This window comes from Dreissena polymorpha, chromosome 13 (genome assembly GCF_020536995.1).
Source record: "Dreissena polymorpha isolate Duluth1 chromosome 13, UMN_Dpol_1.0, whole genome shotgun sequence".
In the NCBI taxonomy this organism is placed as follows: domain Eukaryota; kingdom Metazoa; phylum Mollusca; class Bivalvia; order Myida; family Dreissenidae; genus Dreissena; species Dreissena polymorpha.
In genome coordinates this window covers 21,722,660-21,750,322 of record NC_068367.1, presented here as the reverse complement: position 1 = coordinate 21,750,322, position 27,663 = coordinate 21,722,660, and the positions used below count along the sequence as shown (strand labels likewise).

The 27,663-nt window shown below is 34.4% G+C and overlaps 1 protein-coding gene across 1 annotated transcript; it reads right to left on the bottom strand.

The window, feature by feature from the left end:
• Positions 1 to 26,784, bottom strand: LOC127855045 (uncharacterized). Its single transcript, XM_052390385.1, has 29 exons — positions 26,652 to 26,784; positions 24,174 to 24,242; positions 22,201 to 22,304; positions 21,904 to 21,999; positions 21,499 to 21,609; positions 20,429 to 20,567; positions 19,963 to 20,117; positions 18,662 to 18,797; positions 18,159 to 18,273; positions 17,860 to 17,967; positions 17,391 to 17,599; positions 16,609 to 16,775; positions 16,117 to 16,258; positions 15,132 to 15,316; positions 11,944 to 12,103; positions 11,180 to 11,312; positions 9,039 to 9,215; positions 8,326 to 8,362; positions 7,861 to 7,985; positions 6,821 to 6,983; positions 6,284 to 6,334; positions 5,681 to 5,847; positions 5,225 to 5,384; positions 4,651 to 4,761; positions 3,925 to 4,085; positions 3,295 to 3,417; positions 2,564 to 2,678; positions 2,259 to 2,352; positions 1 to 1,628 (listed from the first exon to the last, which is right to left on the bottom strand). The coding sequence occupies exons 1-29, from the start codon at positions 26,729 to 26,731 to the stop codon at positions 1,496 to 1,498; spliced, it is 3,726 nt and encodes a 1,241-aa protein (XP_052246345.1). The 5' UTR covers positions 26,732 to 26,784; the 3' UTR covers positions 1 to 1,495.
• Between the last annotated feature and the right edge of the window lie 879 nt (positions 26,785 to 27,663).

The following is a 27,663-nucleotide window of genomic DNA, read 5'->3' as shown; positions in this document are numbered from 1 at the left end:
CATATATCAGTTCGAGTTTATTGAAATTAAAAAACAATTAACATGTTTGCATAGTATAACAGAGAGTAGTAAGGGTTAATACGGGCATCCTGCCAACAGGAAAGTGGGCGTTTCCTACATAACATAACGTTAATAATAAATATTTAAAACACATAATTAAAGGCATTTCAACACGACTCTTTTGTTTATGGAAGCCAAACACATACGCATTTGTAGAACACCGGGCACAAACACAGTAATATTAACACATGTCCGGATTATTACAGCGGAAACTAAATCGAGTTAATTAATCAATAACTGGCGAGTAACATAAAATAATTATAAATGTAATGCATTTATTTATAACACAGAACATCATTTATCTATCAAGTTGCAGCTGGAAGAAGTATACTGACACAATTAAGAGTATGATGCACATTGTCCCGACATTATCATTTTCATACAAGTATCTTTAAAACACATACATAGACTAAAACAGTTGTTAATCGTTAACTGGATAGCTGATAAAAAAGCACGGACAAGAACCGTGCGTTAGACAAGCCTATACACATTGACGAAATCACCCTGGCATCATGTTGAAGAAGTATTAATTGATAATAAAACAAAATAATTAAGTTCATACCGAGCGAGCAAAGATCGAATAACGCTATTAAACTATTATATTTAAACAATTTCTCAAATATACAATGTAATTCCTGTATATAAAACTAAATACGTTTAAACAAAATTGATGTTTATATATCGTTTGCAAACATTGTGTATTCAATGCACATGCGATAACAAACTCTATTTATTTTTTCCTCATTTGTTGTTTCCATTTGCACATTACACTCGTATTACAAGAAAAGAGGTCATTATTACAATTTTCAAATATTATTTTTGTTATCAGTATTGCAAGTTTTCACCATATCGTCCGGATAATAATATTAACATGGTAATGTTAATGGGAAGTAAATGTTTACATACATAAAAGGGGAACATGTAAAATGCAATTTGTTAATATGTCAATACACAGTTTATTTCCTTATGTCGTACAAGAATGTAGCGTCAATAGGCAGTCATCGTTATTACGTTTGTTCCAATGAGCCATGATCAGCAAATTTCCGTTCGGCATAGTTTGAGTTCAAAAGAAACACACATAGTTATAACGATTATAAAAATTCAAGATTAAAGCATCACGTGGTACAAGTATATTGAGTCTAACATACACAGACGTGGCGTCGTTTTTCGATGCAATAAAGATTAAGCATCTTACTTATTTGTTTTATTTACCAAGTTTTTTTTAAAATACATTCGTCATTAACGGCTATAATGCTTAACTTAACGTTGTTAACGCATGGATTCAATATTGTTAATTGCAATACAATGTCATACTTAGTTCCGACTATGTGTTAACCTACATAATATGGTTTTCTAGCATAAGAATAAACAACGATTGTGGGAAATGTTCAGTCTTTTAAGCGTAACGCCACATCATATGTTCCGACCGTCACGTCTATTGCTTGGAATAGATGTAGTCATCTCCTGGGCCTGCTACAAACAGACTCTCCAGCTGCTGACGGACCTCAGCAAAGCGTGGGCGCCTGTTGGCATCGAATGCCCAGCACCTCTTCATTACGCCGTACCACCTATGAGATATTTAACATTAAACGGTTACACATATTTTTTTCTGGACAATCATAAGAAGTTTTTGACGCATGACAACATACGGTGAGGTTAGTAAAATGTTTTAATACGGTGCTAAAGATTGAGTTAACATACAACATTATCCATACCCTTTGTCTATAGAACAATCGACACGTTTCCCCTTAGTATGCTGTGTTTTATATCATACTTAAGGTATTGGTAGTTTATGTTAGTTAATGTATGTATTATGTCGTTTCAGGGGGTTAAATTTATAGTCCGAAAATGGACTACAATTTCAAACTCAAAATTAATTTTTAAACCATGCAATTTTGAATCGTAACATTTAATGCAACATTTATGTATGTTCATAATTTCTTTAATGCCTTTTATAAATTGTATTCATTACAACAAAAAAAACATGCTGGTGATAAAACGAACAAACGTTGATGAATATATAAATCATACTCTTGATATGTCATGAGATTTTCGACTTGGAAAAAAACAACACCTTGAACATGGACTTTGCATCGAGTTGTTCATATCTCACTGAGTATAAAGGTTAAATAAATCAAAACAATGAATGTAACATATTTTTTTTTCATTTTACCAAATACAACGCATTGTTTACTTACACATCATCCGATTGTTCGGGTTTCCGCAGACGAACATCATTCTTGAGCTGGGAAAGCAAGTCTTGGCTTCGAATTTTCTCGTATGGGTTGTCACCTTTAGAAACAGCAGCAAATATAAAACATATAAATTATTTGATTTAAATATCGATCCCTACAACTTTTATATTGAAATATAAAATATGCTATCATCAAGTTTACCAGGATGACTTATAGCTTCTTCTGAATTTTAAAGTGAAATACGTGTATTGTACTGCAAACGACGAAACATTTTGAAGATCAGTGTAATTCTATTTAAAACCTCATACCGAGCGAGAAAATTTCCCATAGGACCACAGCAAACGACCAGACGTCACTTTTCTCGTTCGCCTTCTTTGTTGACACCATACACTCGGGCGCCATCCATTTTACGGGTATACGTTCCTTTCATAAAAAAAACCGATATAGGATAATTATATTTTCTTGAAAACATGCATGTAAGAAATGTTTTTTTTTTTTTAAATACGCCCAAAACATGGCCAAAAGGTGTGTGCATCTTTGCTGATAAATATCAAGCGTTGATTATTTTTTCATTTAATTTGTTCATAACCCTTCAAATATAGAAAGGAATCCGGTAAGAGCGTCCAAAGACTGTTAAGCAAACATCGGTTTATCAACACCAACTGTTTGATTGTATTCTTAAATCTTCATGAAAATCTTTTATATTGTAAATATCTGAAACCAATTCACCTGCAACAAACGCCAAGCAACTACGCATTAGTTTGAATTTGCAACATCCTCCCCAAACAAGTATTCCACTGTCATCCCAGATTAGCCTGTGCAGTCCACACTGGCTAATCATTGACGACATTTTCCGCCTAAACTTTCGGTAAATTTTCGGTAAGGAGGGATTTCCTTGAAACTAAAAATACCAAAAAAGCGGAAAGTGTCGTCCCTGATTAGCCTGTGCGAACTGCACAGGCTAATCTGGGACGACACTTTACGCACGTGCATAAAGCCCAGTTTTCTCAATACGCGGCTCAATTGCATAAACATTCACCCCCTTTCCTCCCTCTGCGTCACCGTCAGCCTCCTCTTCCGGTTGAGGCCCGAAGCCAGAGATCTTGATCTCGTTCAGGAAGGTCAGCAGTATGTTGCGTGCAGCCAGGCGCCGATGAGTTATCTGTTAAACAACCATACATTCATTTGTATTTCACTTCCTTACGTGTCGGAAGATATTGTGGTTCTTAACTTCCGGTTTTAATCAAAACAACATAACGATTGTATTTTAGATAAGAGAAGTTTGTTTAAAATATTGCAGACTCAACCATGAGCGTGCATGTTGTTTATTGCCGATGTTTGTTTTGAGAAATGGTCCTTTCTTCAGGCGGACAATAGGTTTGATAAACAGGAAACAAATGCTTGATATATCGATACAGTTGCGAAAATTTGGTTTTGAATGCAAAACTTAATATGACTTTAGCCACTGATGTACCTAAGGTAAAATCCTTGCCGTGTATGGATTGTCTAACAACAGAACTACAATAAAATGAAACTCAATAGTCATTTTGAGGAAATTCCTATTATCACCCGTTGTCATTCATTTTTTTTCTTAAAGAGGCAAATTGACAAAACGATATGTTGATCACAACGAGTAGCTAAACAACAGCACCAACAAGTTACTAATGACCTTGATTCCAGCGAGATACTCCATGCCTTTAGCAAGGTCAAGTCCGAACCGGAACAACATTTCCTGAACGTCTATGGTCAGGTTTGATTTTTTGCGCAACAGAAAGTCTTTCAGCGTCCCATTATCGCAATACTCGTACACGATGAAGGGACCGATTGGCCCTGGAAGAATAATGTTAGAATGAAACCATAACTCACTGTAGTCAAAATAAAGTTTGAAAATAGGCATCTGATTTCAGATATCGTTGAGCCTCGTTCTGGAAAACTGGGCTTTATGCATGGACGTTATGTGTCGTCCCAGATAACGATGTACATAAGGTACAGGCTAATCAGGGACCACACTTTCCGCCTGTATGGATTTATTTGGTAATATGAAGCCTCTTCTAACCGAAAATCAAGTTAAGGCTTAAAGTGTCATCCCTAATTAGCATGTGCGAACTGCAAAGGCAAATCATAATTTTCGCACACGGATTAATTAAGCCAACGTCTTCAAGACCGTGGCTCATTTAAATATGAAATACAACAATAAAAAGATAAAGGCACACTACTTATTACACGCATTGATTACATTTCCAGATGTGTTGTCCAACCTACGAATTTCGACATACTTTAGGCAGATTTACCTAGTCAAATAAAACTTGTAGTTATCTCATTTAGCCTCATACAAAACAAGTCCTTTCGGTATTTTAGCATTCAATTATTTTCCCTACCACCCATCAGAACGCACCTTCAACTACTGCTCCCAGGTACTTAAGCACGTGAGGGTGATCACCGACTTTCTCAGATGAAAAATTGATTTTTGCCTTCATCACGTGCTCGTCACGCTTGGAGAAATGTTCTGAAAAACGGTTCACCGGAACATAATTAAACCCAATTATATATTTAAATAACCGAATATGTTTTTTTTTAATTTTTCATTAAAAACAATGACGACTTATTCAATGCGTTCAGCATTATTTAAAAGAACATACTTATTGTGTTATATACTGCATACCTCAAATCAAATAACTCAAATCCTTAAATACAAAATCTAACTAATTCTACTCCACTTAGCATTAGTATGTTAAGCCCGGCCGATAAACGGCCACCTGATAACAACCATTCAGAAAGCTAATCAGACTATTTTTTCAAGGTTTTGCAAGTAACAAATGTTGTGATCACAAGGTGATGAAATAAACATTCAACTAGATGATGCCGGCAAACGACTGGAATAGCAGATAGACAGATCCGCTTTTTGTCCCAAATAGTTTAATTTGCAAAGAAAAAAAACAATGACGTCTGTAGAAGGGTAATATAATTACGTTTGAGAGTTTTAGCCACAACGGTTTGACCGCGGTACTTTGCCATGTAGATGTCAGCGAAGTGTCCCGCCTTGAGGAGGGACTCCAGCACTACGTCATCGCGACTGAGAACCTTGGTCTGGGCGTAGTTCATACCTCCGTAAAGGTACAGGTCGTCTGACTGGATAATAAAACATGGGTAGCAACTTTAAAACAAACAAGAAATGGATTATTTATCAGAATGACTAAACGTTTATGATAATCGCACACACATTTGACTTTTATTGACAATCAGAAGTAAATTTACATTTACACATACGTTCCAATGATATTTTTCGCGGTTTCAATTTTGTAACACGCAACAGCGTTTAATATAAAAATGGTCATAATCGGTTACTATGGTCTTGTATCAAGCAGAAGAAACTAGCCAGATTTGTTATGTTAACAAAACCTCTATTGAAAACTAAAACTACATACGTCGTTCTTGTAACCGAAGTTGAAGTGCTCTTGGCCAGCCCTGGATCTTCGAACCCTCTGTGTCACTTGACGCTGGATACTGCGCACTTGTGTGACCGGATGTATGATCCCTTTCCGAGACATCACCACTACCGCCACGATCGCTATAGCCGCGACAGCCAGCACACCTAAGTAAAGAAATCGGGTCTTCGGTTAGTGCGTACATATATATGAAGTTAATGATTTTTTTTCAAACATAAACAACAACAATAACAACAACAACTCTTATACAATCCTTGCAAAATTTCGTAATCACGGAATTTATAAGATATCGTATTTATTCCTTTTCAAAAGATTGCACAAAATGTCAACGCAATATTCGACACCTGTTAAACAGTTGCAAGAATATGTGTTTTCTTTTGCCAACTTTACCATTATCCGGATAATGCGTTGTTGTGTTCCCGACATTCGTTCAATAAAACTTTAATGACATATGTAATTTACTAAGTCTGTTGCCATTCAATAAATATTTTTATATGAAAAAGGTTTTTCGACAGCAAAATAATTAACAGTTTGATTTATTGACACTGGAATTTATCAATGGGTTCCGACTAAGCTACATACCAACTATAGCTCCAACCAGGGCACCTTTTGACACGCCCTCACTTTCTTTTTCTGAAAACCGAAATCAAAATGAAGTTTTATTTCATTTAATTCTCTGCCAGTAGAAACATATTATTCGACCTAAAATTTCAATATTATTACATAGCACATAGTAGTTTATTATAAAAAGGTAAAAAAACAGGTGTTTGATTCTTGATATAAGCTTATCAAATTTAGGTTCTGGTTAGGTCATGATAGCGTACAATTTAATGAAACCTCCGTCACCTAAGGTAAACTTATTAACTTCTCTGGGTTGCTTAGTTTCAAATATCAAATAACAGAAGACACATTATTATTTAGCTATATTAACTGCAATTCAGTTTTGATGCATAATACTTATTGGAAGAGATTTTCGCTAAATCAAGGCTCATGCCACAAAATATGTATATTATCAAATGAAATTAAAGACCGTTACAAAACCTATCGCTATTTTCAAGAACGGCCGGTGATAAGCATAGGTAAGCATCGCATTATGAGTTTTTTATTGCAATAGTTTACCCGTCTTTGTAGTTAGGAAGTCTGTCTGCTGTGCCGGTGTCCCAGGAGTCTGAATGTTAAGTCCCAGTGTGTATTCTGTCTCCGGGTTGAGCCCAAGAATGTCGAAGTGATTACTGGTACCCGGCGTATAGTACGTCTGCAGTAAATCTTCACTTGTTGCGGTCTGGGGAAAGGAAATCAAAGATAAGCACACACAAAATATAGACAAGACCACGCGTTTGCGTTCGTGTGTGATAAATATTTTATTTTGAAAACAAAATATTATAATCGCTTCCGGAAAATTAAACGCGAAGACTTTCTGTATTGTATTACTGACTGACTGTATTATATTATCTACTGAGGCTTATTAATCAACCTTCCATTTTATATTGGTTTACCAGATAGTTCTATCATTCATGTTACTTAAGTATTTATCAAGACATAATGTGTTCATGCATTCTGGATGTAAATAAACGAACACACTACTGTGAATATTAAGAACTGTTTGGAGTTTCATGGTCGCATCTTTTTATGACTTATATTCAACACAATTCTGGTAATACATGTAATTATATTTAGATAGCATGTCTTTTCAAACTTGATTTTTCATAACGACAACAATACAACACCCTTGATATTTTCATTTGGCAGTGTTTTACATTTTCTAGACAGTCATACACAGCTTTGTCATGTCTTATCTCGATTAATTTGATCTGTATTTAAGTTTTGTCCAGGTACATCTTATCTTTTATTGGGTTGAATGGCTTACGTTGACACGTTTTGTCCATTCGAAAAGACATGGAATCAATGGTATAACAGAGATTACAGTGTGCATTGTCTTTCAATTTAAATTGGCAACATTTTATTAAAATGACACTGCGTAGACTTTTTTTAAATAGACACCATAATAATAAAAAAAAATAAATAAAAAAAAGCAACTGTTGTAAAGTGAAGAGAAAAGTTGACATCAATAAAAGCCATTTGTCGTTTGATTAAAACACTAAAATATGTAAAACAACTGGGGCCTTAAACGAACATGATTGAAAAGCGCAGCGAAATACCTTCCTGGACAGAATGATAACAATGTCTGCTGTTCCGTAACAAGATTGTTTCTCTGGTAAATCCCACGTGATTCGAAAGCCATTGGGAGTCTTGTTTACTATGCGGGGATTCTGAGGACCGTCATCTAGAATAGCGAGTTTCCAATGTATCTCTCTACCTTTGACGTGAGTATGTCTTCAGTTTGTATTTGTTTGGCATTGTTGTTTATTCACACATAAAAAATAAGTCTCGAGAAAAAGAACGGATAACAACAATATTCCATTGCCATATTCTTGTGTTGCACAGTCGAATCTAAACATGTGATGTCTTAGGTAGCAAGAATGTTTGTGTATTACTGTATTATTTATTTACTTAAGTAACGCGTACTTATCAACAACATCGAATACATTATTATATGAATAGCTTAGCATCTTGACAGATAATGTTTGCACTTTTTCAAATTATCATTTCATTAATGTACTTACACTTCTCGAGACCCTGCAACTTGTTAACTGGTCCTAACTGAAAACACAATTATTGCATTCGTAACCGTTATTTCTATTAAGTAAAATGTTAATTAGTAATTAAAAGCAACTGTAGATAAATTGCTTAGAACTTCTGCCCTTTACAGCCAACTGTGCAACAGACATCACAATCAAACACGATATATAAGAATAATACGTTTTGATTGCAAGCTATGAGATGGAAATAGTAAGATTACCAATAAATATGTGCTACTCTTCTATGTTCAAAGTATTTCGTTTGAATGTTATTAACAAAACTCTTACCATAGCAAATCTTTTCTAAAAGATTTTATAAATAATTAAAGATCGAGCGAAAATCTCAATGGGGTTTGTTACAAAAGCATGACAAAAGAATAACGTCTGAAGGCGTTAACACATGCTTGTTCCAACTCAAACGACCGAGTCTAAGACGAACACAATTTCTGAGTTTTGCAGTTTGGCAATTTATTTTCAATAGAAAAAAAGCTGTTGGTATTGCAGTTTCTTGTAATTATGTATTTGAATAATTCGTATAGTCATTTAAAATCCACAATATAATACTTCTATTTACCCTTAAGGTTATGTTTTAGTAAGGTTACCTAAACCAAACATAATGGTTTACGCCTAATATTGATCATACGCTATACACAACAATATACATACACACATATAGAATATATATTTTTCACGCGTACATTGATCGTTGCAGATGTGCCCAACATGGCTTGGTTGTATGCCGTCACGTTGACCATAGCAGACACTTTGTCTAGATCTGACTTTCCAACCAGCATCCAACAGTTGTCCAAAAACACGGTCTGGCTTGACAGGAAACACACGCCGTCCACATCACGGCATTCTGCATTTCCGATTGACTGCAACGTACACTTATTAAGTATAAACCTGTTTATTTTAGCTCGATTGCATTGAAAGCCTAAGGCTTTTTGAAACGTTATTGAGTCCGTTTTCTGCGTAGAACCAGTACTTCGTGTCATTTGTGGAAGCTCTTAAGAACGCTCCCACAATGGGGATCGAACCCGTGACACCCAACTCCACCCCGATCATTAGGCGGACACGATATTCACGACGCCTCGGCGATACTTGTCGTTTGAAGTTGTATTGCAAAACAGCATGCATACCCGACAGTATATATAATTGTATTTGACTTTTATTATCCCCACGTTTTTCGGAGAAAAAGTGGGGATATTGTGGTGATGTGCGTCTGTCCGTCCGTCCGTCCGTCCTGGCCACCTGCTCCTCCTACACTATTAGCACTAGAACCTTGAAACTTACATTTATGGTAGCTATGAGCATATGTGCGACGGTGACATTGACGGAATTTTGATTTGACCCCTGGGTCAAAAGTTATGGGGGTTGGGGCGGGGCCGGGTCAGAGATTTTCACTCCTTTTTTATGTTATTTTACATTAACTTCTTCATTTCTGCACCGATTTACTTCAAATTGATACTGAGCCTCTCTTATGACAATACGGTCAATCTCAACTATGCATGGCCCCATTACCAATCCTGGGGCGCCCCGGCCACATAGGCCACGCCCACCCAAAATTGTCTTTTACTATAATTTCTTCATTTCTACACCGCTCCACTTCAAATTGATACTGAACCTCTCTTATGACAATACGGTCAATCTCAGCTATGCATGGCCCCATTACCAACCCTAGGGCACCCCGCCCACATAGGCCACGCCCACATAGGACCCACCCAAAATTGCCATCTACTATAATTTCTTCATTTCTACACCGATTTACTTCAAATAAATACTGAACCTCTCTTATGACAATACGGTCAATTTCAGCTATGCATGGCCCCATTACCAACCCTGGGGCGCCCCGCCCACATAGGCCACGCCCACCCAAAATTGCCTTTTACTATCATTTCTTCATTTTTACACCGATTCACTTCAAATTGATACTGAACCTCTCTTATGACAATACAGTTAATCTCAACTATGCATGGCCCCATAACCAACCCTGGGGCACCCCGCCCACATAGGTCACGCCCACCCAAAATTGTCTTTTACTATAATTTCTTCATTGCTACACCGATTCACTTCAAATTGATACTGAACCTCTTTTATGACAATACAGTCAATCTAAACTATGCATGGCGCCATTAACAACCCTGGGGCGCCACGCCCACATAGGCCACGCCCACTCAAAATTATATTTTACTATAATTTCTACATTTCTACACCGATTTACTTCACATTGATACTGAACATCTCTTATGACAATACGGTCAATCTCAACTATGTATGGCCCCATTGCTAACCCTGGGGCGCCCCGCCCATAAGGGCCACATCCACCCAAAATTGTCTTTTACTATTATTTCTTAACTTCTGCAACGATTCACTTCTTATTGATACTGAACTTTTGTTATGACAATACGGTCAATCTCAACTATGCATGGCCCCATTACCAACCCTGGTGCGCCCCTGGGTCAAACATGCGGCGTGGGGATACGCGTCGGCCTTGCCGCGCCATTTCTAGTTACCCTTGTATATGATACTATGATTCATATGATACTATTAAAGAAAAAGAAATTTATGTCGGATTTATAAATATAATTGGGCCATGTGTTTATTTATTGAAATTGTATCTGTAAAATGACTCCTTCTTCGAAAGAAAATTTCTTTCCGACATGCTGACCGAACTGATTTTAGCAAATAGGCCTACACCGGTTTGATGGCACTGGAATGTACAAATCTAAGAGCGGTAGTATGTTAACTATTAGTTGCCATATTATAATTGAATTTGTACACAAATAAAAAGTGATGTTAGATTTCGAAGTGGGAATAGATATTTCAATGGCGTTCTCACCCCAATGTTGCCAGATGTAAAATTCGAGTACACCCGTTTCATTGTTGCTTGATTGCTCGGGTCTGTCCCCACAAATATGTCAAAACCGATCTTATGAACGCCGCTCTCAACATCAGAAGCCGGAAATACGACCCTGAAAGAATGTTAAATGCATTTGTCGTATTTTTTTAAATATTTATGCTGAACAACGAACTGAATCATTTCGTTTTCTGCCGCATTCACAGGTCCATCCTCAGTCTTCAGTTGTTGGAGAATAATATTGAACGTTTGCGCAACGATGCATTTGTTTGAAAGAAAACTTTGGCATCCAAACATTAAAACTTGTAAAATTCGGACTCTTAAGTTTGTATTCGGTACGGTTTCGGTTTGCTCGGCAAACTTTCGGCAATCTTTGAGAATGCTTTGTTACCGAACGCTATTGACTCAGTATGTTAGGAAAGCCTTCTTCAGGGCTTCTTTATGTTTTAACCGCTCAAATCGTTACATCAGAAAACTTAATGATATGCAAAAGTAATATAGTAAATGTAAGTTATTCAGCGGCAATATCAAATTTTAAATATTTGTTTTTCAAATTGTTAATACTTATCGCTTCATGTAATGGTTTTTGATATAAATGTTTTATTGACATCGTCCCGATTCTAAAGTTACCAATTCTAAAGGTATCTAAGGTACAAGTATGACAGTTTGAACATACTTCGACATACGTCAGACAGCAGTCTTTTCTATTTGGAGTATTCGGTATATAACTTAACCAATATAATTACTTTGAACTATAGTTGTATGGTCCATTCCCAGTATTTAGTTCTAGTCTTGACGTGTTGGCCTGCAGACGTGGTTTGGAACCGTCCACCTTGATGATCGTGCTGTCCGCCCTTTGATTCCCCATTACGTCTGTGGCTCGAACCCACACTCGGAGTCGGTCTCCTGAATTGACGGATATTAATTGTGATCAATTACCTAGGAATAGCGGATTAAAACATGTTCATATATTGAAGAAATGCTCAACGAGTGCGACGAATATGTTATAATTCCAAATTAATGTTACACCTATGATAACTGATTATTGAAACATCGATGGTGTCTATTTTGTTTTAGATGAAATAGTGTTTGTATCATTGTAAGAATTCATACTGAAATCAAAAATACGTAAAAACATCTGTTTGCTTCTGAGGTAATGCCATGAATAATTTTGCTCAGTAAAGTGAGAAAATAAACATTTTCATAAGCGCTTTCGCGAATGAAAATATGCACATTTTCTAACCTAATTAGGAAAAATACTTAACGGTATTACCCCGCATGAAAATAAATTTTCTTTTTAATGAATGCATTTAATTATTATGTACGTATTGGTTATTTATAAGAAGATTTAGGAGGAGGGTTGGGCGTAGGGCTAGCTAGCCTATCCTGTTGAAACCTAATTGCTACAAAAAGGCCAAACATAATAATTGATGGGTTAAACAATTGAAAATCAACGCTCCAACGCCATGTAGGATTACAACAAATGCGCCAAACATTTCAAACTCAATTTGTAATAGCTGCTACATGTCCTACCAAAAGACAAAATGACCACGGGTGACATGTGTGTTCAGCAGTTTTGATCCTTGCAGAAACAATGCATATATAAACCTTCACAGTGCGGTATTGGCTAAGGCACAGTGTTAAGAACAACGCGGCACGGTCACAGTATGGAAACGATTGAAATATGCGATTCAACGTGTAAAATGATGAAGATGTTTCATGGAAGATTTTTTCTGAAATGGATTGATAGGTTTTAATTGTTTTCCAATACTCCGAAACGTCAACCTAATTGAATTGGAAATGTCTGCAAATCACAAGCTGACGGATTCAGATAGGCATTTTCTGAAAATCAACTTGGTCAATACAAATAGGTTTTTTAATTGATTATTGTGTATCATAAATATATGTTAAAATACATAGTGCTATTAACAATAACTGCTATTTATGCTTAGCTCTTTTTTGAATGATTAAATATATTACGTGTGACACGACTTTATTCAAATCAAATTAAACAAGAAATATCTTTAAAAAAGATATACGGCGTTGATTGTGGTTGTGGTTGATGAAAGAGAAAGAGTAATATCAATCAGACAGTAAATGCCTTTTTGTGAACAGTTCTTAGCCGAATCACATGCAAATCAATTACGTTGCGCCAGATTTTGTGGTTAATTTCGCATTTAATATTAGATATTATTAACCATATACATGCATCTATAGATATAGAACAGAAATACACAAGAAGAATGGAAATAAAATGAAAATATACGACTCGTCAACCGTACATATTTGAAATATTAATAAGTGCGTTCTTCGAACAGACATGTTGTAGTGGTTTTCCGGACATAGTTATTTGATTCGATTGTTTATAGTATCGTGAATCATCGCGCTCATGCTTAATAAATTGGTCGCTATGGTGGAATAATTCTTAATAATCAAAACTTGCACTTGTCTTGGAATTATTGAAAACAGGGAATATCTTTTAAAAAAGCGTTGATTGTGGTTGTAGTTGGTGAAAAGAGTTCAATGAATGAGATCAAAGATAGCGAATGTCTTTTTCTGTGCAGTTCGTAGCTGCATCACACGCACTACGGGATGTTACGCGGAGTTTTCGCGGCTTATTTTACATTATTACATATTGCTGGTCATAAACCTATAGATACAAAACAGAAAACCAAAAGAAGAATGGAGGTGAAATTAAAACATATGAGTCAACCGGCCACACGCGAAGTATCCGTACATATTTTAAACATTTATACGCAAGTTCTTCGAACCAACCTGTTTTAGTGGTTTGTCGGGCATTGCTATTTGATCCGATTATTAACAGTATCGAGAATCATCGCGCTCATGCTTATTACATTAGTCAATATGGTAGAATAATTCTTGTTAAATTAATCAAAAATAATATTTATCATGGTATCGTTAAAAACACATTAAGAATCTATTACTGACATACCATAATTATATCGCGGAATATCTTCATTTAACATATTTCTGGTCTAAAAAAAATTCCAGTTCAACTAGTTCACGCGATAGCGTCTATATTATATAACGATTATTTTACTGGCCGCGAACTGACCCTGATACCTTGAATGCAACGTATTAAAGTGAGGCCACGCTTCCACTGCCGGAACGACGGCTTGTTTAAAACTTTATACATTTACATGTTAAATGTTCAATTTTGAAAACAATTTTAAATGGTTTGGCCGAAACGAATATCAGGATAGGGAAAAACAATATTTTTATGAACTTAAATATACTAGTACACAGACAGAAATATGGAAGTAATTACTAAATATGAGAACATATCCTTTAAGTACAAACGCTATGACGCTGGCAATCTTCTGAAAATAAAAGGTGCACGCACAAACTGTATTGTGTCAAGAGTTGAGTGGAAAACTGTTCTATCTATCAAGCCTTTTCATTAGAGATAAAATTGTTTCATGCTGAACACGCAGAAAACAGTGTTACAAAGACGCGTTCATGTTTCCAAGATTCTGGTGGCATGCTCAAATCAGCCAATGGAATAAATGAAGTGTATTCATTCGTGTCTGGCCGCGGGAAAGGTCAGGTAAGGTCAAAAATGATGTTAACAGCTACGCCGAAAAAAGTGACGTTAAACAGCTATGCCGGAAAATGTGTTCCTTGTCAGTTAGTGAGAAAGTAATAGGGAATTATATCCCTGATAATTTTCTATATTAGATCATTAAACATTTAATAAATATGATACATTTATTTTCAATATTTGATCACTCAGCATTAAATTATTATCAGTTATTAATTTACTGTTTTTCAAAGCATGCATGCTTTATAAAACCGCATATGAAAACTAACTGATTTATTTGGTAAAATTGTGATCCACAATAAGTGTTTTATATATCATTTTTCCCCGTTAACCGCCCTGGCAATCAGATCATAGTGTTAATATTAGACTAACCATCAACCAAAGGTCTCTGAGTAGTAAATGACTCCTTCAGGTCTATCGGTAGCCAACCGGATATGGGCTCCGCAGCTTCGACTGTCGACACAAAGACAATTTCATACTTGACGATACCGTGAAAGTGCGTAATCGCAGAACGGGTTCGGGGCCCTTCATTGTCATCCAGAGTGTCTGCTACATATCTGTAAAACGATTAAAGAGTTTGCGATTGTTAAGCGGATACCGTAGCTGATTCGTGAAAATATAAACAAAACAACTACAGTTGTTTTAGATTGTTAATTGGTTTCGGCAATGATAAGTGATGCAAGTGGAAACATTTACGGACGACAATATTAGAAGCAGTTATATGTTGTACCACTCTACATTAAAAATTGTGCATTATTCGGCTGGTTCGACCTCATTATATCGGTCGTGCCATTTATGGATAATCAGTACACCAAACATCAAATACGCGAAAAAACACAATAGCTTAAAGCAACGTTACGCTTTGGGTAGCAGCCAGTTGCTATGTGATCCGATGAATCTAGACATTTCACTGAATTGATGCTCTTTAAAAAATCGAGATAAACTTTAAAAAATGCAAAACATGCAATAAACAAAATAAAAAGTTGTTCAATCTGTCAATATTGACGTATCTCACAAGAAATATCTCTTGGGATAAGGCACTCGCACCATTCCTTGTGATTCAAAGGACAAATGTTACACCGACAACGTGTATTAACCTCTAAACAATTTTTAGATTGAGTAAAAAAAATAGCAATGCTAAACAGATTACAAGTAATTATATACAGGGATATATGTTCAAAAACATGTGTTCAAAGAAATCATTTTTTTTATTGAATCTTAAATGACTCTATTATGCTGGCTATAAAATATTTAATTACTAATGTACGGTATTAAATAATATGCTAAAGCTAATCTTTGGTCAAGGTCAAGCAATGTGAAAATACATTTTCAAGACCATTTTTAAAGCAATACACACTTTTCACTGGAAAGAACACCATCCGCTTGAATTTCTTTAAATTGCACAGGAAACTTTTCGATTTCGGCTAGAAACTGATTGTCTACGTGCAAACGGTTGACAAAATAGTTTGGCCAGGCTACTGACACAGTCACGTTAGTTCCTACAACAATACAAGGTTGTGATTACCAAACAATCGTATAAGAAAATTATGAGATCATCTTGTATACTCTGATTTTCTATTACAACGCGCTATGCATTTGATAATAAAGAGAAAATGTCATTTTAAGATAATTACACGCTTGAATATTTCAACTTGAATTAATTGTCAAATAATGTAGACAATAGGTGTATCACTTATTAAAGCACACACAAAGACGTGCAGCCCTGATGCTTAATGAAATACATTTGCGCCTTAATAAATTATGTCATATGAAAAAAAAATTCAGGGTTGTTCAAAAATTTTCTGAACCTTATACAAATCTGGATTCATAACAAATAATTTCGTTTTACCTGTTGACGCAGGTGCTTGCCATTTATATCCAGTCTCCTCGACAGCAGACGACACGTATAGTTTGGCGGTGTCATTGTTCAGTGATATTGAGGAGGTGTTGTCGTACAACACAAACCGGCGGGCGATACGAGAATTGTTTGCATTATCTCGAACTTCCAAGAGGACACTGTAACACATGGAATACGACATTAATAGATCGCTTATTTGATTATCAGACTAGACATGCGGTTGCGACTTTGTGTGAAATATTTTGTGAGTATCATGATGGTCACTTGAGATACGATTGAATAGTAATGCGTGTTTTACTGTTAGTTACTAATCATTCAAATTAAAGTGAACCAATTATGGTTTTATATTGCAATTATAATAAGTATTACACAACTCCTTTTTTCCGTTACAATTTATCATAATAATTGTTGAAAAAAAGTTTACATTCACACGATACCAATTTGCATGGATTATATAAAAGGTCTGATAAGTGAGATTGTTGCTAAATGAGGGTCGTGTGTTTGCTCGGTCAAATTTGACAATTTCCTATATTCAAAATGTGATGATGACATAATGGCTTCAAGCCTCTAGATAAGGTCGTTATATTAAAATAAAGGCTTACATAGCATAAGTTTTAAACAAGAAAAGTAAACTGATACTCAATGAGTAAAGAATTAGATGACGGCTTAAAGAAAGTGATTGTCTGACAATATCGAGATAATTTTATTTAGAGTAACATTTTAATTTACACGAATGTGTATACTAATTTGCAATCCTTTTGATAGAACCTCACCTGTACATGCCAGGCTCAACAGGCGTAAATACTGGATACTGTATGGGGTCGTTGGTATGCGGCACAATGACAGAGTAGACTGGGTTAATAGGCGTGGTCTCCACAAGTCGCTTGTCCCTGTTGGGCCCCAGTTTGAACACTTCCATGTAATATTCTCCAACCCCTGACACGATGTCGGTCCAGCCCAGCCATCGAGGGCGTATTGGTCCCTGAAATATTGACGGATGTAGTCGTTTTCATCAATATCAAACGTATGATATACAACGTTATGTTTGTCACTCCTTTACAACTCACCCCGTTATTTGCAACCTTTATATTACAATATTGAAAATTCATTCCTTGACATTGGAGATAATAATCAGTTTCAGCATTTTGTTTTTACCGACCAAAGTTCTAAAATGGTACCATAAAGTATGATAACAGAAAAATGTGTGTTTGATTAATTTCAATTTAATTTGAATCTACTTACCTTTGTGAACGTTTCAGCAATTGCCAAAATCGTATAGTTCGATGGACAACTTGAGACGGCTACTTCAGAGCAGTGTTTAGGGGCATCGAAGTCAAATCGGAATTCAACCTATTAAAAGTCAAACGTCCATTAAAAAAACTCTGTCGAAACAGTTGACATTTAACGGTGCTTTCAACTTGTTAAGCATATGGTGAGTTAGTATTATAATCTCAAACAGTAGTACATAAATGTAATTCACAATGCAAATTCTATCAAAATACAAGCGTTTATATTAATTTACTTTAATTTGTTTACAATACCGTTTTGATAACTGAAAGTCCGTTATAGTATTTTGTCGCGTAAGGCCGTCCTTGTTGGTCGAGGTTTATGAGTTTCTGAAACCCACCACTAATTGACCGAAACTTGACTGTCAACCTAAAAATAAACAATGTGGTTTAGTATGCAATCATATATTTAAAGTTTGTAGTTAACTGCAATATAACTCCAATAGTAAACGTAGTTCGTTACAACAATTTTTATGAGAATACGGATGACTCGCAAGGAATCAAATTCAAAATGTAAATCAAATATGGAATGAAACAAATCCATGGAATGATCAATGAATACAGCGTCAAGATTTTATGAAACTTAATAAGAAAACATTTACAAGTATGTTTAAGGCATTTGGAATAACGTTAGCAATGTATGGTCCAGAACTTTAATTGTTTAAACTCCATTTTTTACGGCTCGAGCATGAACTAATAAGTTATTATATTATTCAGAATTTAACTTGTTTTTACAAAAAAACACATTTTAGACGTACCAGTCTCCATGTTCAATGAGTGTCACAAACTGATCATCATTGATAACACACAATGCAGTCTCTACGTATGGATTATCGTTGCTATAACCCTCTTGACAAGGGTATTCCTTAAAGGAACCAGGGTCCCGAACAATACCTACAGGCAAAAGTTTAAAACAATGTTTACTTACTGTATTCGAAAATACGTACTCTAAGCTATAATACGTGTTTGTGTATTATGTGGGAATATATGTTTATAATTTATATAACTGTGTTTTTGTTCTTAAACTTATGATAACTCCTACACATATCCCGGTTAACTGGACAACTAAAAAGTTTAGAAATAATTCTGTTGTTATCACGTATCCGAATTGGCCAAAGAGGAAATCGTTAACAATCATTACACATTTTCAATCGCTATGACACGTGTACAGTTATTGTGTTAGTTTGCAGACCTTTTCATAGCTTACTTAAAAACTCATGAATATTTTTTTAAATATTGCATAACATGGAAACGTGTGTTTGAGTGATTTGATAAAAAGATTATACACTCATATATTGCTTAAACATTTTGAACTATTCTTGCTTATAAAAGTTGTGAAATGAACGTCATACTCACGACGTTATATCAATAAAATATTATGCAATTAGTCGGTAAAAGATTATGCAACAATATTATGCAAGTTTGAAATACGATCCTCTTAATGCGTGTAATACACGGACAAAGGAATGTGTACAGTATGTTATGAAATACATATTATACCGTTAGAAAAAACAACAACAATGTGGAGTACTTTTTTCACGTTGAGTATATTCAGAGGGGGTAATTACGTGACAAACAAGATGGCGACGTCCATGCCGAGGCAGGTATTTTTCGTCATTTTATAGCCTTTATTAATTTTATTATTATTTCCTATTCCGCTCACATTCGAGCCATATTAGGAAGAAAGTTACTGGCTTTTATTTCATAGAAATATTCGCTCTATATCTCGACTTTACTATCTTAGCGGAATGACCTTATTAGGGCTACATTAATAAAATTTGCGGGGAGTAAAGTCGAGATATAAAGCGAATTTAAATACGTAATAAACGCTAATCACCTTTTTACTGATATGGCTGGAAAGTGAGCGTCATTTAAAAATTAAACAGAAGTAATAAAGGGTATAAAACGGCGAAAAACGACTGTCTTGGCATGGACATCGCCATCTTGACTATCACGTGATTACCCCCTCTGATATTGTGCTTTTATTTTCAATAAGCACGTTCAATTGTTATTTCAGACGCATTTTCATTTCAGAACTATTCGCTTTTTCGACGATTACCAGCTCTTGGTAGTTTGCTGACATTTGCAGTGATGATGTTTTGAACGATACCCATCTTTGTGTCATGGACGTACAAAGGACGATTAGGTAGGTTATTTACGCCATCATATAAGGCCCTCATTTCAAATTTTAAGAAGTTGAATCTCTGCTGGTTGCTGTAGGCAGAAACAGTTTTACCATATTTTATCTAAAAATATAAATGTTTTTTTTTCTATTTGTACTTAATTATTTATAAAAAACATTCATAAATGTAATTGTTATATCTGACTATGACACCGTCGTGTATAACTTCAACTGTAAAACGAGCAACATATTTCCATTTCTGTGTTATCTACCACTAATAAAAATTATGTAAAACACTCCATCATTTTGGCGAATTAATTAAAAATCTATTTCTCTGAGTTTGGTATAAGCATAAACAGAAAGACTTGTGAAGACATCTTAAAGTTCCGATGCTGTTACATACCTCCAGACGATGGAGGAGTTCACATCCGAAACCTCTAACACAAACATGTAGTTAACCCGATTATTATCTCTTCGAATGTCCTTTATTGTCACATTGGACTCGCCAATAACGGGCCGGAGACGCTTTTCTGATTCCTGAACTGCAATCAAATAGCAATATTTATAAGACATTTCTAAGGTCGATTTATCGTGCGCTTTTTAGCCTAAATTGTGGTAATATATATAGCATTTTATATAATGCTATCAGAAAGTTAATGCTACTAAATTATAACTTGATCATGATACACTAGCTCAAATGGAGTGAAAAGGTTATATCACCATTGCTTGGTTTAGAATTTCGGGTAAAGTTTTTAATCAAACCAACGACCTCGTCGTCCATTTAAAACGATCACCATTGCTTGGTTTAGAATTTCGGGTAAAGTTTTTAATCAAACCAACGACCTCGTCGTCCGTTTAAAACGCAAATAAACGATAGAAGTGATGTATTTGTTACCGGAACAAATTTGCTTGCATGCGTCGTGTGAACTATCAGCACATACTAATTGGTATTTCCAACAAGAGTAAATTTGTTCACGATGAGTTTTTCGTTAATCGTTCACGGGCATGAAATACGAAACTGTTGTTTGACTAATGTGTAATATGGTATTCCGTTGTCGCTAAAATCAAACACTTCATTTCACCACTCGTTAAATTATATTTCATAAAATTCATTAAATTTTAGAACGATCAGACACAGAAATCAACAAAAATTATCTAACCCTTGCTATATATCTATTAACACCCGGATTAACAATCTAACTCTGTGTCTTTCAATTTCAGTCTTGTAAAGGAAAACATATGCATGTATCCTGTTTTAGAGTTATGATATCTGAAATGAAAGTGTACGTATGAATCACAGAACTTAAATTTGGAAATTATTAATTTTTCGTTTTTTTAAGGTTCCATGAATATTCAGATGAACATTGCGTAAAACCTTTAAAGTCATTGGTATACACAATTCGATGAAAGTATTTATTTAAATACAATACAACTCCTCAAATATTTGTAAAGTAACTTGTGCGTTTTTCTTACAATTGAGGCAACCATCAGCCGGTTTAATTGAAGTAAACCCAGGCGAACATGTGCAATTGGGCCCATCCTTGCATTCCCCTGGATAGCACGGGAGCAGGTAAGAACACGTCACTGCAATCAACCCGTCAAATGATGAGCAAAATATAAGTTTACACACTTGTATTTTTTTAAAGAAAACAAACAACATACCAATAGACAAATAAATATGATACATGTATTTAACCAGTTGCAGTTGGATGCTTTATTTCATGAGAAACTATAGTAGACTATGTGCTGCTGTACAAAAACACAACATTAATGCATTTGTATTTTTGTATAAAACGCAATTGACATAACAATATGTAAACCAATCTGTGGTTATTCAGTATTTATACATAATTAACGGCCTTATTCTATTGAACTCACGAGTTTGGCAATATGGGCCTTGGGCTGTGCTTGGGCAATCACACACATTTGGATTTACACATTTTCCACCATTAGCACACGATGGATTGCAGATGGCTTGAAAGAGAAATCATGATAATAACTAGAGCAAATGATGTGGAAAAATCAAAGACACAGTTGATAAAACTGTTGTAATGGTCAAATTCAAATACCTGCTTGTTAAGCAACAAATTTAACGATGTGTGATTTTGTAACAAATCTATATAAATGACAACACACGTTTCTTATTTTCAAGCCTTTTATAGTCCATGTTCTTACGTTTGTTGCAGTTTTGGTCGCCATTCTCGTCTGTCCATCCGGCCCTACATCTAGTGACATAATAATAGTAGGTTTGCCAATAGTTGCGCCACGCGGAACAACCCCTGTAAAATGTCATTATGAATACCATAATAAGAGTTTTAAAATAGTTTTTGCCAGCTGGACCTGCAGGATATAAATTTTAACATGAATTTAACTATTAATAGCAATGAGCTTATTATAAAACAGTGAGACACTAAACAAATTACACAAAACGATAATACAAGAATGAATAAACTTTGGGTCAAAGCATTTGAACTTTAAATGCCATAGATTTAAGTAGCCCACCGTATTCCAATAATTATGTGTAGAACATATTTACATAATACAATTGCTTCAAAATTAAAATAATTTGAAATTGATTGAAATTAAATTAAATTAAGTACAATTTGCTCCTTGAAGCAGATAATCAAATGGCACGTAATCGTTATTTTGTTTGAGATGCAGTGTACAGAATAATTTTGCTATGATTCGTTAATGACAATAACTTTTAACCTACCTATGTCTCGATGCGAGATGTTTGTCATGAATTAATCTTATTTAAATGTCAATTATCATACTGAAAGCTTTATTCTATTTTAGAAAAAGCTTTCTTGGTGTTCTTATTATATGTTTTCGTGTATACAATTGGTGTTCGTTCCCGTGACATACTAACTCGAGGGAACGACTTACTTACTCGTGGAAACGAGTTAGCTGTGTCATGGGAACGATTTACTTAGTCGAGGAAAAAAGATAGAAAAAAGAGGATTGCAAGACTAAATAAAAGAGGAGTGCAAAAAAGACTAAGCTCACTCGTTCCCACGAGTTAGTCAGCCCATCATATTTTTGTTAAAAAGATTTAACTAAGAAATCAATTATTTGAAACAGGAAAGTTGGGACGAAGTTTGAAATATAGCAACGTGACCGGTATCGAGACCAACAACCAAACTGACATGCATCAGGTGTCAAATCATACCACTCCAGCTAAATAATGTATATATATATATATATATATATATACATACATACATAATATTTGCACTTATTACGCAAAAATTGATTGGTTGAATAACTCGTTTCCTCTAGATAGCTACAATTATCTCATATTTTGTTTAATGCACCCTTCGTTTGTTAACGGCAATGCTCTTTTTTTATTGTTCTTATTTCTATTTTGTTTTGCATTCCCTTCTTTATTGTTTACATACAAGTCAGTAAGTCGTTCCCTCGAGTAAGTATGGCGTGGGAACGAGATACAAAAACGAGGAGTGCATTTTAAATAAAGACTAGTAGATGTCCCTCTATGCCACCGTACATCCACCCAAAATGTTAACGTTTATACAGGAAGCTGGAACCTTAATTCCTTTTCTAAAAGAGAAAGTCTATTTCAATACAAAGGTAAACATACTTTGATGCATTACCTCTTTGTTTACTGACACATGCTTTCTCTTAGTGTGTTCGCTATTTGTGCATATATTTCGTTTTAATTGTATTATCAGTAAATTTCGTCTTATTTTATTGCAATAATAAGTTTTGCAATATATATATATAGAATAACAGACTAATCGACAACACTTGTAATTTGAATCGTGTTATAACGATCACTAATATATATGTTTTTCTTAGAACTCGTTTTAAAGGCATTATAAATTGTAATATAATATAAAGCACTAGATGTTTTGTGCGCTTAATGACTTTTATATCAATAATTAAATTACAAGTGTCGTCGATTAGTCTGGTATACGTAACACTTACAGTGGATTGTAGCAAGTCAGTCGCTTATATATAAATAATCACATACATTTGTCTTGTAGAAAAACTTTATATATGTGAAACATTCCTTCAAGAGTTTAATTGAAAATTGATTGACAAATTAGCATCTCAACTTGTTAACACATCAAATGTCATTTTTTGAGGCCCGTAGCGCAAAGATGGTTTTGCTATGTTATCTTACTTACCACCAACCGTACCAACAGATACAATAGCTTCTCAGCTGTTCTCCACGCATCTGTACTCTCTCATAATTCCTGGAAACATACAATAGTTGTATAGTGCATTATAGTCTGTGTACATTATGCTGTAAAAACATTATAGAAAATGGTTTATTATTCAATAAATCTAACTGCCAAAACAACCTTGGTCATTGCTAGTACGTTATTCACTTTTAACTTTGCTGAACGGGAAACATAAATGGATATTAATAAAAGCGTTGAAGGGGATCCTTTTGTTTGAAAGTGCGTACAGTTTTTTATAATGCATTTTTGTTACGCAAATTTAAAAAAACATTAAGAGTTGGAGCATGATTTTGATTTTTTTTCAAATGATAATAAAATCATGAGAAATAGACCTATTGGGTATGCAGTATCTTTAAAAGGAACTTGTTTATAGATGTGGCTTCCTATATCCATAAGAATACAATTTTATAATACAATTCCCTTTTATACAAAGTATATGCAACACTTTGCTGCATATAGACTTTACACTAAGCTATTTGATAGAAAATATGAACATATGTGTTATAAACAGCTTAAAAGTTACCTATTTTGTTAATAGGGGTGTGGTACAGACAGCGCTTTTACATATGACTAAAACAAAATCTATTATGACTAAAATTCATCAACATAGTCGGAGGCCTAATAATTTTGATCCATTTTATAAATTGATTATTGTTTCAGAATTTGGTATTGAAGAATATGGAGTAAATAGACTATATGAGAAAAAAGTATTGATATAATTGGCAAAAAAACTCACCACCATATATGTCTACGTTTTCGCAAACATGTCGAAAAGAAGGGACATGCTTTTCTTATATATTTTGTAACCGTCTTGTTATTATTGATTATTGTTTCAATTTGTGGCAAAACATATACACAAATGTTACACCCAGAAAACAAAACCACGCATAATAAAACGATAAAAATACAATTGTATGGACGAATCTTTCTATGGCGTAATACACCTGCGTAATATCTTGTATAAAGATGCGATGACTCTGAATGAAGCATGTCGTTTTTCTACTATTCAACCAAATGTTATATGCTTTCACGCTGACAACGGTTTATAATCATTCGTTCTTATCAAGGTTTCAAATCTTCAAAAATTCGTTTCGTCAAAACATACATATGTATATTTTGACAAAATTACTAAAATGGTATATTATTTTGGCGCGGATGAATTTTAATAAGATTAAAAGAAGATCTAAGGACCAAACGGATGGGTAAATGTTAGGTTACATATTAACCCATTTTATTGTAGGATTCAATTTTTTTATAATAATAAACTTTCGTTTGCTCTATAATAGCGAAATCTCCCATATTCAAATCGTTCATGTTTGCGTGTTCTTTGTAAATTAAAATATAATGCAAATTGGTAATTGAAGAGAAAATAAACTAACCAAAAGAAACCACATCGACCCTAACAATAAGGAAAGCAGCACTTGATCTGAACAAACTTTGAATATATCAAATACACTGCTAATGAATTCACCGAATAAGGCAGCGCATAACAGAACACAAACTTTAGTTTCTTGAACATAATTGTTCATATGCATAATACATCTGAACTATTGTCAACTTAAGTGACAATATAACAACACACCCATAGGTACAAATGTAAAATTTACTGCGATGAGTTTTTTTATTGAAGGCTGTGATTGCACAATAACATGATCGCGGTTTGAACATATATGACAATTTATATACATAATTGGATTAAACAAATCATGCCACACGAAATGCCATAACAATATGGCAACTTTGTCCGATTAGTTGGTATAACGCATTTATACCACCAGTAAGGCCAAAAGGTTCATACAATTCCGATTATTTCCAGTATAATGGAACTTGACATCCCAACATTAAATAAAATATGGGCATGAAAAATGGTGAACTAAATAAAATATCATAAATGCTCTTAAAAGAATTCCGCTTAAAGTCATCGATATTTTGTAATATGTTTATTGTATAAAAAGACGATATATTTGTGATAGACTAAAGCTTTTATACATTGAAACGAAAACCATTATTATATTTGTGCCTTAAAATTTCACATTTCACAGTATAAATTGTTTAACTTTACTACTTCTACTACTACTTCTACTACTGCTACTACTACTACTACTACTACTACTTCTACTACTACTACTACTACTACTTCTACTACTACTACTACTACTACTACTACTACTACTACTACTACTACTACTACTAATTCTTCTATTACTACTACAACTACTAATGCTTCTACTACTACTACTACTACTTCTACTACTACTACTACTACTACTACTACTACTTCTACTACTACTACTACTACTACTACTACTACTTCTACTACTACTACTACTTCTACTACTAATAATAATAATTATAATAATAACAATAATAATAAAATAGTAATAATTAGAAGCATTACATTAGGAAACAAATGTCACTGACCCTTGCCAACCATGTACGCCATGATGTGTCACGTATAAACAGAACACTGACAGCAGCAGACACACGGCACCGCCATGCATTGTTATAGTTATATTTACTCGCCACGATAATTTTTCATATATACCATAGACAATAGTCGTCTGCAAAAAAGCACATTCACAATTTTAACTGCCAGACCTTCGCCGCAAGATCATATATACCTATGACCCAGGAAATAATTACGGTACGTCTCATTTTGGCCAATGGTCGAGGGTAATACATGTAAAAGAGGCGTGTGTTTTGCAATCTTAACAACTAATTGGCAGCTGTCAATGTGCGTTAAGTAAACACAATCGCAACTTGTGTTTATTGGAAATTCTTGCAGGTGATTTGTTTCTCAAAATTTGAAGGTGATTTTGTATCAAGACAACCCACCCTTATTGTATAACATACGTTTTACCCATTAGACTACTTTAATTATGCTCAAAGATTTGTATATAAATTGTTAAAAGGAAACAATTTCAGATAAGTATTAAACAATGATTTTAAATATGAAGTGTGTTTAATTGTCAATAAACTAATACAAGAAAAAGGATAAATAACAAATCAATTTAGAATGATAAAGTTAAATAAAACACGTTTTGCAATAAACAACATATAATCAAGTTATTATCCACAAGTAATTACACACCAAATGCACACACAACACTGCACATGACTTTCAAACGTTTCAAATGGCAAGTTGCCATTTTAAAAACTATAATAATTGTTAATGTATGTCCCGATGGTCGGACGCATGCTTGATAAATAGAATTAAACACAAAATTGGATTACACATATTTTTCTAAAGAGTTGTAAACTTTAAGAAAGTTTTAAAAAGTATGAAAAGCAATGGCAACGAGTCATTTATCGGTTCTTTTTAAAATTCAAATAAAATAAATAATTATACTAAACGTATACGGGCGTGACATTATTTAATGTTAGCAGTGTTATGTTAGCAATTTTAAGGTATGCGATTTGTATTGCAGGGTGT